Genomic DNA, 16885 nt, shown 5'->3' with positions numbered 1-16885 from the left:
ACATATTCAGACCAGCACTAGCCCTTTTTCATCTCCCGTGCTTTTAGTGAAGAAAAATGACGGTAGTTGGCAATTTTGTGTAGACTATCGAGCCTTAAATCAGATTACTATGAAAGACAAGTTTCCAATACCTCTTATTGATGAACTACTTGACGAGTTAGGAGAAGCGCGGGTGTTCTCCAAGTTAGACTTGTGCTCCGGGTACCATTAGACTCGGGTCTACCAGGATGACATACACAAAACGGCTTTAGGACCAACGATGGCCATTATGAGTTCTTGGTTATGCCTTTTGGGCTACAAACGCCCCCTCGACCTTTCAGGCCATCATTAATGACATATTTAGACCATTTTTAAGGCAATTTATTTTGGTATTTTTTTATGACATTCTTGTGTTTAGCAGGAATTGGGACACCCATATGGAACACTTGAAACTCATCCTTGCCACCTTGAGGAGCAATCAGTTACATGCTGTAGAGAAGATGGGCCGAATGGCCCATAGGCTATTTATCCTTTTTATCTTTTATGTTCTTTGTTGTAATGGGCTTCAATCTGGGATTTATTCTTCCTTATGTTATGTCTTTTTAATTTTCTGCCCAACTAGGGGCTTCTCTGTAAATTACTAAAGTTTAACTTAATGAAATAGAATTAAGGGAGTAAGAGAAGAGATTATGTTCGAAAATCTCCCTCTCTGAACCCAAGTTGCCGCCACCTTCTTCTTCTTCTCTCCTCTTGAACTCTGATTCCTGCTACTTTCTTTTGAATTTTTGCAACTTTCTAAACAGTTCTTTCTTCTCAAAAAGGCTGTTTTTCTTCTTGGTATCAGAGCAGGTTCGTTTTTTCCCTTTATTCACCTTTTTTTTCCCATACACAATGTGTATGGAGATTTGAATCGTATGAATAGTTAAAGAAACCTATTTCAGCCCAGTTGTTAGTGGTTTCTGGAGAGAAGGGGACTGGTTTTGTCGTCATCTTGACAGATTCAAGTGTGTTGCCCAAAACCCTAATTTTCTGGAGAAATCTGATTGCAGGCCCCACAGGGAGTTTGACCTAGGTGTTAGACAGTTTTGTATGCCCTTAGCTTCAATTAGAATGATGTACTTTATGAGTTTATTGTAAATGAATAAAGATACATATTTGATTCATGTTCCCTTGGTATGTTTCTGTGTAATACCCTTAAACTGGACACTTAATGAGACTCGTGTTAGTTTAGAATGTTCACAGCCAGTGGGTCGGTCTGGGGAGACCTATCTTGACAAGGCTGACACTGTGGTGCCACCAAGTCGGTTGGGGTGGCCTGTCTCAGCTGCTAGGGTGAGACCCTAGGCACATACAGTGTAGGATTAATTGAATCTTTGAACTGGACCAGGTTTCCAGTATTGCCCTAGACCTTGGAGATTGATGGGCAAAACTGGAAAGTTACACCCGACCCCTAGACTCGATTATGATACTGCACTAGGTGTCGGATTGGGCTATCTTTGATGTACCAATCAGTGAGATCCTTAGCGGGGGTCAAAACCTGGGTATGTTGGGACAGTCCGAGAATTCATCTGAGTGGGTGATCATAGTGACAGGATCAGCCCCTTTGTCGGACAAAGGTAATGATCGGGGATGCACTCTCACTGATGGAAACCAAGACTGCCGGCAGCCGATTTCAACCGTTGAGATTTGTTTTGCAAAATATATTTTATATAAGATATAAAAGTATATATATTATGGTTTCTAAAATGTTTGCAAGAAGGTTTTAATTCCCGGGATCCATATGAGTGGAGAGTGCAACACTGTTCCTTGCAGCCGAGGGAGAGGTCCTCTCTTGTCGGGCAGTGTATGATCATTATGGGCTGAGAGGTTAAGTGTAAGACAGTTGAAAAACAGCCCACTTGATGTGTGGAACTGTTTGAGATTAGATGCAAACCAGAAAAGAGAACAAACAAGAGAAGTAGAGAAGAAAGAGCTGGCGGCAATGAGTGTTAGAGAGTAAGAGGTTCGAACATAACCTCTCTCTAACACTCTAAACATCTTATTAATAAGTTAATCTTTGACAAATTACAGAGAGGCCCTTGAGAGAGCAGGAAAATACAAAAAACAGAATAATACAGAGTATGGGCCCAGAATAAGGCCCACAACAGAGAGAAACATAACATAACATAACATAACATAACATGAACTAACTGTCTATGGGCCATTCGGCCCATCTTCTCTACACTCCCCCTCAAGCTGAGCATAGATGTTAATCATGCCCAGCTTGCCAGTGTCATGTTGAAGCCTTGCCTTGGAAATGCCCTTGGTGAGAAAATCTGCCAGTTGTCCGTCAGAAGTAATGAATGGAAGACACACTTCACCGGAGGAGACTCTTTCACGAATAAAGTGTCTATCAACCTCAATATGTTTGGTTCTATCATGTTGTACCGGGTTGTGAGCAATGTTGATGGCAGCCTGATTATCACAGTACAACATCATGGGTTTGTCATGATCTACCCCAAGTTCTTCCATTAATGACCTTAACCACAACAATTCCGAGACTCCATGTGCCATGGCTCTATATTCTGCTTCGGCGGAGGATCGAGCCACAACTGTTTGTTTCTTACTCCTCCAAGAGACAACATTACCAGCCACCAGACTGCAATACCCTGAAGTAGATCTTCTATCATCAATATTTTCAGCCCAATCAGCATCCGTATAGGCTTCGAGTTTCAGATGACCATGTTTGGCAAATAGAATTCCTTTTCCTGGAGAGCCTTTCAGATAGCACAAAATCCGTTCTGCTGCTGCCATATGGGTATCTCTAGGAGCATGCATGAACTGGCTAATGCAACTGACAGCATACGCAATATCTGGCCGAGTCATGCACAGGTACAAAAGCTTCCCAAGAAGTCTCTGAAAGACCCCTTTGTCTTCCAACAAAGTTCCATCCGAAGCTGAAAGTTTGTGACTCATATCAAGAGGAGTTGCAGCTGGTCTTGCACCCAATTTTCCAGTTTCAGACAACAAATCAAGGACATATTTCCTCTGGGAAATAAGAATCCCATCCCTGGATCTGGCAACTTCTATGCCAAGGAAATATCTCAACTCCCCCAGATCCTTAATCTCAAATTCTGTACGGAGGAAAGACTTAAGGCCCAGAATGCCTGAGACATCATCACCAGTCACTATAATGTCATCAACATACACAATGAGATACACTGCTAGAGACCCACTTTTCTTCACAAAAAGAGTATGATCTGACTGTGTCTGAACATAGCCGAATTTAACAAGTGCAGCTCTAAATCTCTCAAACCAGGCTCTAGGAGATTGTTTGAGGCCATAAAGAGATTTCTTCAGTTTACATACCTTTCCTTGCATATCTTTCCCATACATTCCTGGAGGAAGACACATGTAGACCTCCTCATGTAAGTCACCATTCAGAAATGCATTCTTTACATCTAACTGATAGAGAGGCCAATCAAAGTGAGCTGCCAGAGATAAAAGAACCCTTACAGATGTCATCTTAGCAACAGGGGCAAAAGTCTCCAGATAGTCAATCCCATATGTCTGTGTGTAGCCCTTTGCAACAAGTCTGGCCTTGTACCTCTCAATAGTCCCATCTGCCCTGTATTTAATGGTAAAAACCCACTTGCATCCAACTGGATCCTTCCCTTCAGGCAAATCCACCACCTCCCAAGTACCATTTTCATGTAGAGCATCCATTTCAGCCTGCATGGCATCTCTCCATGCTGGAATCCCAAGAGCTTCTGATACAGACCTAGGAATGTGGTTAGAAGCAACTGAAGAGAGGTAGGCACAATATGAAGGGGAAAGTAGGTCATAAGAAAGGTGTTTGGAAATGCAGTGTGCAGTACACTTCCGCTTTCCTTTCCTAACAGCAATGGGGACATCAAGATCTGGGAAGGGGGATTCCAAGGGAGCTGAAGCAGTACCTGGTATCTCATCTGTGATTGGGAGGGTATGAGCCTCATCTGTTGTAAGGGAAACCACTTGCTCATTCCTGGATCTCTGCCTCTGATACACTTTGGGATTATGGGTAGGACGAGGAGGTAAAGAAATAGGAGCACTAGGACAAGAGGAATGGAGTGGCTGATCCTCCGTCGATTCATTTTGTGAGGATACAGATTTGTCAGGAGACTGAACTGGGACAGGAAGGGGAAGAGCAAAAACTTGTGACAGACTCTCCCCCTGTTGACAATGTCCTTCCTGAGGGGAACCATAAAAAGGAGAAGGTTCATCAAAGGTAACATCCATAGAGACATGTCTGGTGCCAGTCTTTGGATCAAAACAACAATAACCCTTTTGTGTGGGGGAGTAACCGAGGAAGATGCATTTGTGGGCTTTTGGTTCAAACTTGTGTCTCTGCACACTTGGAATGTGAACATAACAGGTACAACCAAACACACGAAGAGGAATTGGAAAGAGATCCTTATCTGGATGAAGAAGACTGAAGGGGGATTTAAACCCTAAAACCCTGGATGGCATACGGTTTATGAGATAGGTAGCAGTAAGTACAACATCACCCCAAAATCTTGTGGGAACATGTGAGGCAAATAAAAGGCTCCTTGCAACTTCAACAATATGTCTATTTTTTCTCTCAGCAACTCCATTTTGTTCAGGGGTTCTAACACAGGAGCTTTGGTGAATAACCCCCATGTCAGAGAGATACAAGGATAAGCTCTTCTCAAAATACTCTTTTGCATTGTCAGATCTGAAAACCTTGATTCTGGTACCAAATTGAGTCAAAATAAGCTCATGAAATTGCCTCACAAGTCTCGGGACTTCACCTCGGGATTTCATTAAGTATATCCAAGTGAATCTAGAAAAATCATCAATAAACAGGATAAAGTATTTGTAGCCCCCCATAGAGGATAAGTGGTAAGGCCCCCACACATCAGAGTGTACAATATGAAAAAGAAAAGAGGATCTTTTATTGCTCACAGGGTAATTTTTTCTACAATGCTTTGACAACTGACATGACTCACAACTGAGACTGGACACACTGACTCCCTTAAACAGTTTAGGAAGCAAATGACTTAAAGCAGAAAAAGGTAAATGACCCAACCGACAATGACTCAACATAATTTGACTGACAGACTCTGAAGAAGTAGAACCGAAAGCAGCATTCTTGGGATGATCAAAGCATTGGCCAGGGGTGTCGAGCAAGTATATTCCATTCGCTTCATGGCCACTCCCAATCACCTTCCGAGACTTCAGGTCCTGAAACACACAGTGAGAAGGGAAAAAGGTTACACAACAATTCAATGACTTGGTCAAGCTACTTACAGATAACAAGTTGGTATTTAACTTTGGTACATGAAGAGTGGAAGATAAAAGTAAAGAGTCTGTAGGCTTGACAGTTCCCTTGCCAGAAATGGGGGCAAGAGAACCATCAGCTAAGGTGATTTTGTCACGACCAGGAAGCAAATCATATGACACAAACAAAGTGGAAAGGTTGGTCATGTGATCAGAAGCACCTGAGTCAATGATCCAAGGGGTCTTGGGATTACCTGAGGTAGATGCATGGTTAGCAGAAGCCCTTATACCTGAGTGAGCAAATGCAGTGGTGGCTGGACTTCCAGAAGGGTTGGATGATGAAGTTACACCTTCAAGCTGGCTGATCATCCTTCCAAACTTCTCATAATCAGCTTTCATGGCTGCCAATTGTGCACTTGCAGACTCAAACTCTGTATCTGTACTTGTGGCTGTATGTGCACTTCCTGTCTTTCTACTGTCATTCTTCTTCTGGAATCGGATAGGGACAAGACTGGGATGCAATTTCCAGCACTTGTCCTTAGTGTGTTTCGGCTTCTTGCAATATTCACACACTACCTCCTTCTTTCCTGTGCCACTGGGGGCTCCTGTAACCCCTTTGGGTTTGATTCCCATATTTGCAAAATGATCATTGATACTAACCCCTTGAACCTGCACTTGCCTCCTGCTTTCTTCACTGCTGACCAAGGCATATGCTTGAGACAATGAAACATCTTCCTTGGACAAGATGTTTTGCTTTGTAATGTCATATTCAGAATTCAGTCCTGTCAAGAACTCAAAGACCCTATTCCTTTCAACCAATTTCCTATATGTTTCAGCATCCTTAAGGGTATCCCATGTCACGGCCTCTATCAAATCAATCTCTTGCCATATAGATTTTAGGGCTGAGAAGTATGCTGCAAGTGACTTCTCCCCCTGTCTTAGATTCTTCACATCACTTCTTAGTTTGTAAGCTCTGGCAACATTCAACTTCTGGGAGTAAGTTTCTGCAACACTATCCCAGATTTCTTTAGCCGAGTTCATCCACAGGTAATGTTGGCTAATCTGTGGCTGCATTGAGTTCACAAGCCACCCAATCACTGTGTAATTCTCCTGCACCCATTTCTCATAAGAGGGATCCTCCTCTGGGGGAGCTTTCTTGCTCCCAGAGATAAACCCCCACTTTCCTCTACTGCAAATATGAATTTTTACGGATTGTGACCAGGCCAAATAATTGGTTCCATCCAGTTTAACTGTAGTTACAGCCAACAAGGAATCAGTTGTAGTTCCCAAATTATGTCCATATTCAGCAGTGCTCTTGTTCTCAATTTCTGAGAAGTCCATTATGTAACAACTTCAATTAGGGTTTCGGCAGGCCCTTAAAAGTGATCTGATTTCAAGGAACTCAGATTGAGTTGAACAATAGCAAACACAACAACACACAAAACTCAGTTCAGAACTGACAGCCGTGAGAACCAAGTTCGGTGGCAGCACTTTCAAAGAGGAGAAACCTTGATTCAGCCTTCAAGAAAAAGTAGTAGGCCTCCAAGCAATATGTATTCTTGGTTCCCAACAATAATTTCCCAAGGAGAACAAAGAAAAACAGTCCACAGTACCTAAGAGGACTTTTTACAAACACTATGTATGCAACAGTCAACACTTCACTGTTAACAAGCAGAAATCACTTCAAGAACACTTTGTCTAAGTCCAAGAAGCAGCTGAACTAAAGTAGAGGCTTGTACCACTTAATTTAGATCAGTTTTTTAGCAGTTTGGAAGCCCAATAACAGCCGAACCACACTTCCAGAATAACCCAGAAATCAGTCCAGCAACAGTGGGCCGAATGGAGGTGTGCTTTGAATGCTTTAACAGTCCTCCCAAATAACAAAAATAACTCAGCAAAGAACTGAGAAAACAACTTACAGTATCTCTGGTTTGAACTTCAAACCAGGCCGAACACTTTCTCTGAGCTAGCTTCGAAATCTAGCTTCGGAATCCCTTTTCTCTGATTTCAAATCAGGCTGAAAAATTTGCTCTCTGATTCCTCCTGGTCACCGAACCCTTCTCCAAGTGTATAGAAACTTGGGCACCCTCCAATGACCTCCAAGAACCAGGCGGATGACTGTAAACTTCAGCCCTAGAACCTCCTCATGTAGTTGGCTGAACTAGAACCACATGAGGGACACGCCAAGCAATGGCCCGCTCTGATACCAAGTTGAAAAACAGCCCACTTGATGTGTGGAACTGTTTGAGATTAGATGCAAACCAGAAAAGAGAACAAACAAGAGAAGTAGAGAAGAAAGAGCTGGCGGCAATGAGTGTTAGAGAGTAAGAGGTTCGAACATAACCTCTCTCTAACACTCTAAACATCTTATTAATAAGTTAATCTTTGACAAATTACAGAGAGGCCCTTGAGAGAGCAGGAAAATACAAAAAACAGAATAATACAGAGTATGGGCCCAGAATAAGGCCCACAACAGAGAGAAACATAACATAACATAACATAACATAACATGAACTAACTGTCTATGGGCCATTCGGCCCATCTTCTCTACAAAGACCATTGAGGATAACACCTAATGGGCTAATCTTGCATCTGCCCACAGTCCCTGGGTGTTACAAGGTGGCTTGGCCCAGGGACCACTTAGTGTAAGTGTTGGGCCCATAGAGCCCATTTGATGGGTTTTAGGGGGTACACTGTCTTCAGCAGTGCATTCGGCCAGGCCTTGTAACAAAGGCTGGGCTGAACCCATGTGGCTGATGTGTAGATCAATGCTTGGGTCCCACGCCTTACAAGGAAGCCCAACTGGGCAGCAGTTTGGAAGGCTTTTTGAGTACATAACCTTAAATGGGCCTTAAGCCCGTATCGAACTGGGCTGATTTGATCAGTCATTTAAAGGGGGCGAATTCTGAAGTGGGTCAGCTAAAAGGATTGGGCTTAGACCCTATCCACTCAGAGAGTCCAAGATCTAAATGAGATTTAGATCTGGAAACCTCCTAATTATATTAGGAGATAGCTAATCTGATCTGTAGATGAGATAAGGATTATCCCTTATCACTAAGGGACTTCTAACCCAAATATGATTTGGATTAGCAACTCCTAATCTGATTAGGAGCTGATCCCTTTGAGATTATAAAAGGGGAAGGGGGCAGCAGCCTTTTATATAATCAACAGCATTCTTCTCTTAAAGAAAGAGAGATTGAGAGATTTCCTGCATACTGCGAATTCTCTCCTGCCGCCACCTTCCTGCCATTGCCATTCCTTCAGTTCGATCTCCAGTTCTTGGGAGCAATCAAGATTTGATCTTGATCTCAATCTTTTGGGAAAAGATTGGTTGGAGCTGTACTCACAAGCCGTCCAGTTGATTCTTGCGAAGGGTCAAGTTCTTTTGAAGAACGTTGTTGATTCTGCTCCATGCTTCACTGCGCCATTTTCAGTGGGAGCAGATTTTGGATCCTTCCTTGGGCGTGAACACCTCCATTGGGAGATAGTATTTCTCCGTATCAGGTATAATCCTCTCCCACTCCTTTTGGTTCAGATCTGGTTCAGTTTATGGTTCAAGATTGATCCTTGAAAATATGATTTTCTAAATAGGGAATACGATTCCCAGTTGAAGGGAGAGATAAATTTTTTTGAAATTCGCCCCTTATTCCGCAATCTTTGGGCGTCCATAGGATGGATCTCTCATCCCTTCACTAGGCACTTAGTGACTGAAGGCCTTCTCATTCTTCTTCTTGAAGATCGAATCAAGTGGATTGGTGTTCTGTGAAGTCTACAAGGAGCGACTGAGTTTTCTCTGTTTCTCCCAGCTTCCGAGTGTGACGCAGGTTATTGGTACGGCTGCATAGAGGTTGGCTCACAACACAATTTTTATTCTATCTTCATTTGTTGTTATTCGAAGTTGTTTAAAGTCATTTTTTGAAGTATTTAAGAAGATGAACTCCTCAGACTTTGAAAACAAGCATGTTGCTAAATCCGGACAAGTTCCGGGAGCCTTTGTAGACTCTCTACTGACTGTGACCACAGTCAAGCTGGATGGAACTAATTATCTGGCTTGGTCACAATCAGTAAAAATTCATATTTGTAGTAGAGGCAAATGGGGTTTTATCTCTGGGAGCAAAAAGGCTCCTCTGGAAGATGATCCATCATATGAAAAGTGGATGCAAGAAAATTATACTGTTATTGGATGGCTTGTGAACTCAATGCAACCATAGATTAGTCAGCACTATTTGTGGATGAATTCAGCAAAGGAAATTTGGGATAGTATTGCTGAAACATATTCCCAAAAATTAAATGTGGCCAGGGTTTACAAGTTGAAAAGTGATGTGAAGAATGAGACAGGTGGAGAAACCATGCTGTATACTTCTCAACACTAAAGTCTTTATGGCAAGAAATAGATTTGATAGAAGCTGTAGCCTAGGACACCACTAATGATGCTGAGACCTATAGAAAACTGGTTAAGAGAAACATGGTGTTTGAGTTCTTGACAGGGCTAAATCCAGAGTACGACATTACAAAGCAAAATATTTTATCCAAGGATAGTGTCTCACTGTCTCAAGCATATGCCTTGGTAAGTAGTGATAAAAGCAGAAGACTTGTTTAGGTCCAAGGGGCTGGTCTAAATGATCACTTTGCTAATATGGGAGTGAAACCCAAGGGGGTTGCAGGGACTCCAAGTAGCTCAGGGAAGAAAGAGATTATCTGTGAGTACTGTAAAAAGCCAAAACACACTAAAGACAAGTGCTGGAAATTGCATCCAGAGCTCTAACCACTTTGGTTTCAGAGGAAGTCTGATAATATAAAGGTAGGGAGTGCCAATGTTGTTGTTGGTCCAGATAGTGACAGATACCAAACTGAAGAGATGACGGCTAGTGAGTAGTTAGCAGCTATGAAGGTAGAATATGAGAAGTTTGGAAGGATGATCAGTCACCTAGAGGATGTGACCTCTTCTTCCAACTCTGTAGGAAATTCAACCTCTTCTGCATTTGCTCATTCAGGTATACGGGCTTCTGCCAATCATGCAACCATTTCAGGTAATCGTAGGATCCCTTGGATTATTGATTCTGGTGCTTCTAATCATATGACCAGCCTTTCTACTTTGTATGTTTCATATGATTTACTTCCTGGACGTGACAAAATCACCCTAGCCGATGGCTCTCTTGCCCCTATCTCCGGCAAGGTAACCATCAAGGCTACAGACTCCTTGGTTCTTCCTTTTGCTCTTCATGTACCCAGACTAAATACAAACTTGTTATCTGTAAGTAGCCTAACTGAGTCATTAAACTATTGTGTAACCTTCTTCCCTTCCTATCGTGTTTTTCAGGATCTGGAGTCTCAGAAGGTGATTGGGAGTGGCCGTGAGGCGAATGGAATATATCTGTTGGATACTCCTGGACAGTGCCATGAACAACATGGAAAAGCTGCTTTTGGGTCTACATCTACAGAGTCTATCAGTCGAGTCATGTTATGTCATTTTCGTTTGGGTCATCTTTCTTTTTCTGCATTAAGTCATTTATTCCCAGAACTGTTTAAGGGAATTAGCTTGTCCAGTCTTCATTGTGAGTCTTGTGAATTGTCGAAACATTGTAGAAACAGTTATTCTCTGAGTAATAAAAGATCTTCTTCTCCTTTTAATATTGTGCACTTTGATGTGTGAGGGCCTTATCACTTACCTTCTATGGGTGGCTACAAATATTTTATCTTGTTCATTGATGACTTTTCTCGATTCACTTGGATATTTTTGATGAAGTCTCGTGATGAAGTTCCTAGAGTTGTGAGGCAATTCCATGAATTTGTCCTAACCCAGTTTGATACCAGAATTAAAATTTTCAGATCCGACAATGCAAAAGAATATTTTGAGAAAAACCTGACCTGCTATCTCACTGATTTAGGGGTTATTCATCAAAGCTCCTGTGTTAGGACCCCAGAACAGAATGGAGTTGCTGAAAGAAAAAATAAACATATTGTTGAAGTTGCAAGAAGTATTCTATTTGCCTCACATGTCCCTACAAAATTTTGGGGTGATGCTATTCTCACTGCTACCTACCTTATAAACCGAATGCCATCCAAGGTTTTAGGGTTTAAGTCTCCCTTCAGTCTTCTTCATCCGGACAAGGATCTTTTTCCTATTCCTCTTCGTGTCTTTGGCTGCACTTGCTATGTACATATCCCAAGTGTCCAGAGACATAAATTTGAACCAAAAGCCCACAAGTGTATCTTCCTTGGTTATTCCCCCACACAGAAGGTTACTGTTGTTTTGATACAAAGACTGGCACTCGGTATGTCTCAATGGATGACACCTTTGATGAGCTTTCTTCCTTTTATGGTTCTTCTCTAGAGAGACATTGTCCAAAGGGGGAGGATTTGTCACAGGTGTTTGCCCTTCCTCTTCCTGTCCCAATTGAGTCTTTTGCCAAGTCTCTTCCTCCTTCAAATGAGTCAAGGGAGGATCAGTCACTTCACTCTCATTCCAGTGTTCCTATTCCTCCTCCTTTACCTCCTCACCCTCTTTTTAATCCCAGGTTGTACCAATGGCAGAGAACCAGAAATGAGCAAATTGTTTCCCCTACAACACATGAGCCTCATGCACTTCCAGTTACAGATGAGACAACAGGTACTGTTACAGCTCCTTTGGAGCCATCATTCCCAGACCTTGATATCCCCATTGCTATTAGGAAAGGAAAAAGGAAGTGTACTACACATTGCATTTCCAAACACCTTTCTTATAGTTTGCTCTCTCCTTCATATTTTGCCTACCTTTTTTCTGTTGCTTCTAACCCAATTCCCAGGTCTGTGTCAGAAGCTCTTAATATTCCAGAATGGAGAGATGCTATGAGAACAGAAATTGATGCCCTGCACAAGAATGACACTTGGGAAGTGGTTGATTTGCCTAAAGGGAAGGATCCAATAGGCTGTAAGTGGGTTTTAACTATCAAATATCATGCTGATGGCACAATTGAAAGGTACAAGGCTAGGCTGGTTGCAAAAAGCTATACACAACCATATGGGATTGATTATCTGGAGACCTTTGCCCCTGTTACCAAGTTGACTTATATGAGAGTTCTGCTATCTTTGGTTGCACACTCAGACTGGCCACTTTATCAACTGGATGTAAAGAATGCATTTCTGAATGGAGAGTTACATGAGGAGGTCTATTTGTCTCTTCCTCTAGGGATGTATGAAACAGATATGAAAGGAAACGTCTGCAGGCTGAAGAAATCTCTTTTATGGACTCAAATAGTCCCCTAAAGCATGGTTTGAAAGGTTTAGGGCTGCCCTTGTTAGCTTTGGCTATGTACAGACACAGTCTGATCATGCTCTCTTTGTGAAGAGGAGAGGATCCTTGGCCGTTTACCTGATTGTGTATGTTGATGATATTGTTGTGACTGGTAATGATGTCTCTGGGATTAATGATCTCAAATCTTTCCTTCATACAGAGTTTGAGATCAATGATCTGGGGGAATTGAGAAACTTTCTTGGCATAGAAGTTGCTAGATCCAAGGATGGGATCCTTATCTCTCAGAGAAAGTATGTTCTTGATTTGCTCTTTGAAACAGGGAAGATGGGTGCTAGACCAGTTGCTACTCCTATCGATATGAGCCATAAACTCTCTGCTTTAGATGGAATATTGCTAGAAGATAAGGGAGTCTTCCAGAGACTACTTGGAAAACTTCTTTATCTATGCATGACTTGGCCAGACATTGCATATATTGTCAGTTGCATCAGTCAGTTCATGCATGCTCCCAGGGATACTCACATGGCAGCAGCAGAGCGGATTATGTGTTATTTGAAGGGCTCCCCTAGAAAGGGAATTCTATTTGCTAAGCATGGCCATATGAAACTTGAAGCCTACACAGATGCTGATTGGGCCGGAAACATTGATGACAGAAGATCTACCTCTGGGTACTATATCTTGGTGGTGGGTAATATTGTCTCTTAGAGAAGCAAGAAACAATCAGTTATTGCTCGATCTTCAGCCGAAGCAGAATACAGAGCCATGCTTATGGAGTTTCTGAACTATTGTGGCTTAGATCCTTGATGGAGGAATTGGGTATTGAGCATGATAAGCCAATGATGTTATACTGTGATAATTAGGCCGCCATCAACATTGCTCACAACCCAGTGCAACATGACAGAACTAAGCATATTGAAGTTGATAGACACTTCATTCGAGAAAGAGTGGCTTCTAGAGAAGTGTGTCTACCTTTCATCACCTCTGAAGGACAGTTAGCAGATTTCCTCACCAAGGGCATTCCCAAGGCTAAACTTGAACATGATACTGGCAAGCTTGGCATGATTGACATCTATGCTCAGCTTGAGGGGGAGTGTAGAGAAGATGGGCCGAATGGCCCATAGGCTATTTATCCTTTTTATCTTTTATGTTCTTTGCTGTAATGGGCCTTAATCTGGGCTTTATTCTTTCTTATGTTATGTCTTTTTAATTTTTTGCCCAACTAGGGGTTTCTCTGTAAATTACTAAAGTTTAACTTAATGAAATAGAATTAAGGGAGTAAGAGAAGAGCTTATGTTTGAAAATCTCTCTCTTTGAACCCAAGTTGCCGCCACCTTCTTCTTCTTTTCTCCTCTTGAACTCTGATTTCTACTACTTTCTTTTGAATTTTTGCAACTTTCTAAGCAGTCCTTTCTTCTCAAAAGGCTGTTTTTCTTCTCATGCTAAAATGACAAGTGCTCTTTCGGGCAAGGACTAATTCAGTACCTCAGACATGTGGTTGCAGCAGGTATGATCATGGCAGACCCAGAGAAGGTGGAGGCCATTCAGAAGTGGCCCAAGCCCATTACTGTGAAGGCACTGCGGGGTTTTCTTGAGCTTACAGGGTGTTATTGGCACTTCATTAAGTGGTATGGGCTTATGGCTGCTCCATTAAATTACCTATTGAAGAAAGATTCATTTAGGTGGACCAAGGAGACCCAACGGGCTTTCAAAGGACTGAAAACAGCTGTTTCTAGCCCTCCAATTCTCACTCTCCCAGACTTCTCTCAACCCTTTGAAGTAGAATGTGACGCTTCGGGAGTAGGGGTAGGGGTTGTCCTGATGCAAAGGGGGCATCCCATTTTTGCTTATTTCAGTAAAGCCCTCTCATCAACTCACTGAAATCAGTCCACTGTCAAGAAGATGATTGCTGTAGTGATGGCAGTGCACAAGTGATGTGCCTACCTCTTGGGTTGCCAGTTTGTTATCAGAACAGACCAAAGGAGTTTGAAATATATAGCAGATCAATGGGTACACACTCCGGAGCAACAAAAATGGCTTAGTAAACTTATGGGCTTCGACTATCGCATAGAATATAATCCTGGGCCCACAAACAAGGTGGCCGATGCGCTGTCATGAGTAGAAGAGTTAGCCCAGCTAACCTGTTCTCAGCCCAGTTTCCCTCTTTTTGAAGCTATACGACAAGAAGCCAGGTCTGATCCCCAGTTGCAGATCATTAGAGATAAGTGGCCCCGAGATCCATCCCATGTTGTTGGTTATCATATTGTGGGGCCTGATCTCTTCTTCAAGGGCCGGTTTGTGGTAGCCCAAAATTCAGCCCACAAAACTGAACTGTTAAAGTTATTTCATGACTTTGCCTTGGGAGGGCACTTAGGGGTGCTACGGACGTTAAAGAGGCTCAACAGCCACTATCATTGGGTAGGAATGCGCAAGGATGTTTTGTGTCATATATCAGAATGTCAAACGTGCCAGCAGCAGAAATACTCGTTACAATCTCCCGCTGGCCTTCTGCAACCTCTCAGGATTCCGGATCAGGTGTAGGAAGACCTTTCCATGGATTTCATCATGGGCCTTCCCCGTTCTGCAGGCAAGGCAGTTATCATGGTAGTGGTTGATCGTCTCACCAAGTATAGCTATTTTTCTGCATTACCCCACTCATACACTGCAGCTATGGTGGCTGACACCTTCGTCCGCGAGGTAGCCAAATTACATGGGACCCCAAGATCACTTGCAAGGAACCCAACTGCACCCTTCCATGAGTCATCACCCGCAGACTGATGGGTAGGCTGAAGTTCAAAATCATTTTTGGAAGCCTATCTCAGGTGTTTTGTGGGAGAAAAGCCCAGACAGTGGGCCCACTGGCTTCTATGGGCAGAATACTGGTACAACTCAACCTACCAATCGGTTGCAAGAATGACACCCTTCAAGGCTCTTTATGGGAGAGAACTTCCTCCCATATTGCCTTATGAGTATGGATCTGCCAATGTGACAGAAGTGGAGACTCGTCTGGTTGCAAGGGATGAGATCCTCAGATTGCTCAAGTCCAATTTGGCAAAGGCCCAGCAGAGAATGAAGGTTCACTATGACACACACCACTGCCAGCTGGAATTTCAGGTAGGTGACTTCGTTTATCTTAAGCTCCAACCCTACTGCCAGGTCTCAGTGATAAGGAGGGCTTGGCATAAGCTAGCGCCTCGGTATTTTGGGCCCTTTAGGGTTCTGGAAAAAGTGGGCCCGGTTGCTTACCAATTGGAACTCCTCGTTACCTTGAAGCTGCACCCTGTATTCCACATCTCGCTCCTCAAGAAGGCAGTAGGAAATCAGACCCCTATCTCACCTAATTTGCCCCGATTCACTGAAGAAGGGGACCTTGACACTGAGCCGGTCAGAATTGCTGACTTCTGTTGGGTTTGTAGAGGCGGACAGGTCATACCCGTAGCCAAAATAGAATGGGCTGGGCTCCCATCAGAAGATGTCACCTGGGAGCCTTATCTTAGGCTGAATGAGAGGTTTCCAAACCTGGACCTTGAGGGCAAGGTCAATGTCAAGGGGGCAGGAATTGTTGGAGCCCAAACACCCCCTTGGAATCCAACAGTAGGTGCAGAGCAGATCCCCATCGATCAGCATTTCACTAGAAGACAGAGAGGCTAGCTTGCCACGTCGGCAGAGCCTCCCTTAGAGTTAGTTACACTGCCATAAGAAGATATTTTCTTCATGATTGCCTCGGTAGGCAAGCTATATAAGGCTCCGATCATGTAATAAGTGATGTGAATGAATATTTCCTTATTACCCCTCTGTGTTATCTTCTTGCTCCCATCCCCGTTCTTCCATCTTTTCCATTTCAGGAGGTTAAGCCACCCTTGAAGGGGCTTCCGAGGTGAGCGGTATCTCATCATATCATTCTTGTTTTGTTATCCTTGTGCTTGTACCTTTATATATATTTTTAAAATTGATGTCGTTTTACTGAATTTTATAGACTTTCTTTTTATCTCATCTTTCTTTTTCTCCACTTAAATTTTTTTGTGTTGGATATATTATTTTGACTATGGTTGGATTCCAGGTACTACTTGGCCTTTCAGGAGTTATGGTCGTCATGCTTTCTGTTCTTGGATCTGTAGGATTTTTCAGTGCTATAGGAGTGAAGTCTACACTAATTATAATGGAAGTCATTCCTTTTCTTGTTTTAGCTGTAAGTTCCATCATTATTACTAAGATTCTTATTCATTCTTATGTCTTTTTTTATAATGCTAGATCTTCTTTATATGTTATATGGTGCTCATACTAATGTTGTATTTCAACATTAACATCTGTGTGGAGACCTCATCCTTTGCTTCTGCTAAGTTGGAGACTTCATGTTATATTCATAAATCCATTGTTAAATCACATATGTTGACATTTCTTTTCGCAATTGTGTTACAT

General features: G+C 42.6%; 1 protein-coding gene across 1 annotated transcript in view; it reads left to right on the top strand.

Annotated features, from left to right (window-relative positions):
* The window catches only part of LOC104587133 (uncharacterized), a 95080-nt gene that overhangs the window by 63921 nt on the left and 14274 nt on the right, over positions 1-16885 (top strand). The window contains exon 19 of the mRNA XM_088890690.1: positions 16527-16655. Within this exon, the coding sequence (XP_088746816.1) occupies positions 16527-16655 (129 nt within the window). The remainder of the gene's footprint in view (positions 1-16526; positions 16656-16885) is intronic.

This window comes from Nelumbo nucifera, chromosome 6 (assembly GCF_055504915.1).
Source record: "Nelumbo nucifera cultivar China Antique chromosome 6, China Antique-T2T, whole genome shotgun sequence".
In the NCBI taxonomy this organism is placed as follows: Eukaryota; Viridiplantae; Streptophyta; class Magnoliopsida; order Proteales; family Nelumbonaceae; genus Nelumbo; species Nelumbo nucifera.
The sequence above is the reverse complement of the archived record's forward strand: the minus strand, read 5'-3'. Positions and strand labels throughout refer to the sequence as shown.